Source organism: Pinus tabuliformis, chromosome 1_2 (assembly GCF_031772625.1).
Source record: "Pinus tabuliformis cultivar Carrire ecotype Pingquan chromosome 1_2, CPIR1, whole genome shotgun sequence".
Lineage (NCBI taxonomy): Eukaryota > Viridiplantae > Streptophyta > Pinopsida > Pinales > Pinaceae > Pinus > Pinus tabuliformis.
The window spans coordinates 415,955,698-415,957,485 of record NC_142298.1 but is presented as its reverse complement, the minus strand read 5'-3'; the positions used below and the strand labels follow the sequence as shown (position 1 = coordinate 415,957,485).

The 1,788-nt window shown below is 35.7% G+C and overlaps 1 protein-coding gene across 1 annotated transcript; it reads left to right on the top strand.

The window, feature by feature from the left end:
- The first annotated feature begins 218 nt into the window (after nt 1–218).
- On the top strand, nt 219–1,195 carry LOC149206123 (protein C2-DOMAIN ABA-RELATED 10-like). The gene is made up of 3 exons (XM_089393639.1): nt 219–403; nt 553–654; nt 748–1,195. Exons 1-3 carry the CDS (start codon nt 299–301, stop codon nt 1,012–1,014), a joined length of 474 nt encoding a protein of 157 aa, XP_089249765.1. The 5' UTR covers nt 219–298; the 3' UTR covers nt 1,015–1,195.
- Nucleotides 1,196–1,788: the final 593 nt, after the last annotated feature.

Genomic DNA, 1,788 nt, shown 5'->3' with positions numbered 1-1,788 from the left:
CTTCTGTATTATTTTAATAATTTCCAGATAATTCTATCCATTAAAACCATTGTACCCAACGCCACAGAAAGTTTTATTCTATTCCTTTCTTCTTTATAGTACGATACCTATTCGGCCACATCCTATATTCTTTCTGCTTTTTAGGTTCGCGGATTGAGTCTGCAAAACTTTGAAAGTTGTATTGGTCTCCGTGGTATGCCAGGTGCCCATTATATAACACTCAATTATTGGAGTCTCTGCAATGTGAGCGCTCTCACTTCTTATCGTTTGTGTTTTTTCTGTAACCTGCATAGCAGAGATGGGCGAGCTCACAGTGCATGTAATAAAGGGGTCGAATTTAAAGATTGGGGATCACTTCGTAAGGAGTAGTGATCCTTACGTTGTGATCACGTTGGGTGAGCAGGTTAAGCGACAACTTTTCATCTTAGCATTACGAGTAACTTTAATTCAGCATTCACGCACAATGTTCTGTTGTAATATTTTCTGGATGAGAAGGGTTTTGGCTTTTTAATACGTCTAACCACAAACTCATTTTCGTGTTCCCATTTACAGATTAGGAGTACGCGAGTGAAAAAAAGGACACTTAATCCAGTTTGGGAAGAAGTATTTACATTCACTGATATTTCTTATCCTGATCACCGCTTTCTCATTATGGTATCCTCGTCAAATCTGAATATATTTTGTCAAGCAATTTTTAGCCCTTCCATTTGTGACGATATGAAGGAATCGTTGGTTTGGATTTTGCAGGAAGTGTTTGATGAGGATAAAGCACCGAAATTCAAACGAAAGGACTTCCTTGGAGAAGCTAAAATTGACCTAAAGCCTCTTATTCGAGAGAAAACAGATGGAAAGAAAGCAGTGGCTCAATCCAGTAATAACAACCTCGCTAGAGATAGTTTGATAGTCCAGCAAAATGATGGTCGATTAGTTCAGGACGTGTCCTTGAAGCTCGCTGACGTTAAATCTGGTTTCTTGGAAATGAAACTTGAATGGCAGCCCGAGTCCAAGAGCTGAAGGTTTAGTTTCAGCGACCGGGAATTTAATAGTTTCTGTTGTTTTAGGAGGTGTGACAGTTTATAAAAGAACCTCAAATACTTTAAGGATATGTAGTGTATCAAGTGCTATATAGATGATAAAGGGTTTATAGCGGGTTTTTATGTGCCAGCTGTTTGTAATTTGTATAGACTGGAATGAATATATTGTGTTTTGTTTATTTTCTGTGGATATGGAAAATTTTGACAACTGAAAACAGCTAAAACTCCCTTCATGTATGTAAGCAAGCAAAGAAAATCAGATATAGTAGTAACTCCATACGTCTCTTGTAACTCAAGATCCGCTTTTGTGAAAGTTAGTCAAAGAACCAGGGCAACGAGTCCTATGCCGTAATGAAATATAGGTTCAGCAGTAATGATTAACTTCATTATTTTTCCATCTTTTTTTTTACTATAAAAAGTGATATGATAAAAAGTGCTCTTCAATTAACCACATGGAATAAAAATGGATACTTAATAAACGGAATGAAATACCAATTAAAGATCTTATTACATAGTATTCATTTATTATTTATTTTTGACATTATTTGTAAAAACGAAAGCATTAACATTATTGATCCATGCCCACTACTCAATTTTCTTTTTGCCATTGGTCCGTTTTAGGTTGAAAATTCTTGGTACCTGAAATTTGCCAACTATTTTACTTTTAACGCTAATTTTATGCTGCAATTTCTATCATTGCACGGTAAAAATAAAATAAATAACTTTTCGCATTGGTCTCTGCTTCTGAAGCGTT

What these genes read in the sequence shown, in the direction of transcription:
- LOC149206123 (XM_089393639.1), top strand. Translation starts at nt 299, where the DNA reads ATGGGCGAGCTCACAGTGCATGTAATAAAGGGGTCGAATTTAAAGATT. An exon ending in TGATCACGTTGGGTGAGCAG is followed by an intron (nt 404 to 552) that starts GTTAAGCGACAA and finishes TCCCATTTACAG; the next exon opens with ATTAGGAGTACGCGAGTGAA. An exon ending in ATCACCGCTTTCTCATTATG is followed by an intron (nt 655 to 747) that starts GTATCCTCGTCA and finishes TGGATTTTGCAG; the next exon opens with GAAGTGTTTGATGAGGATAA.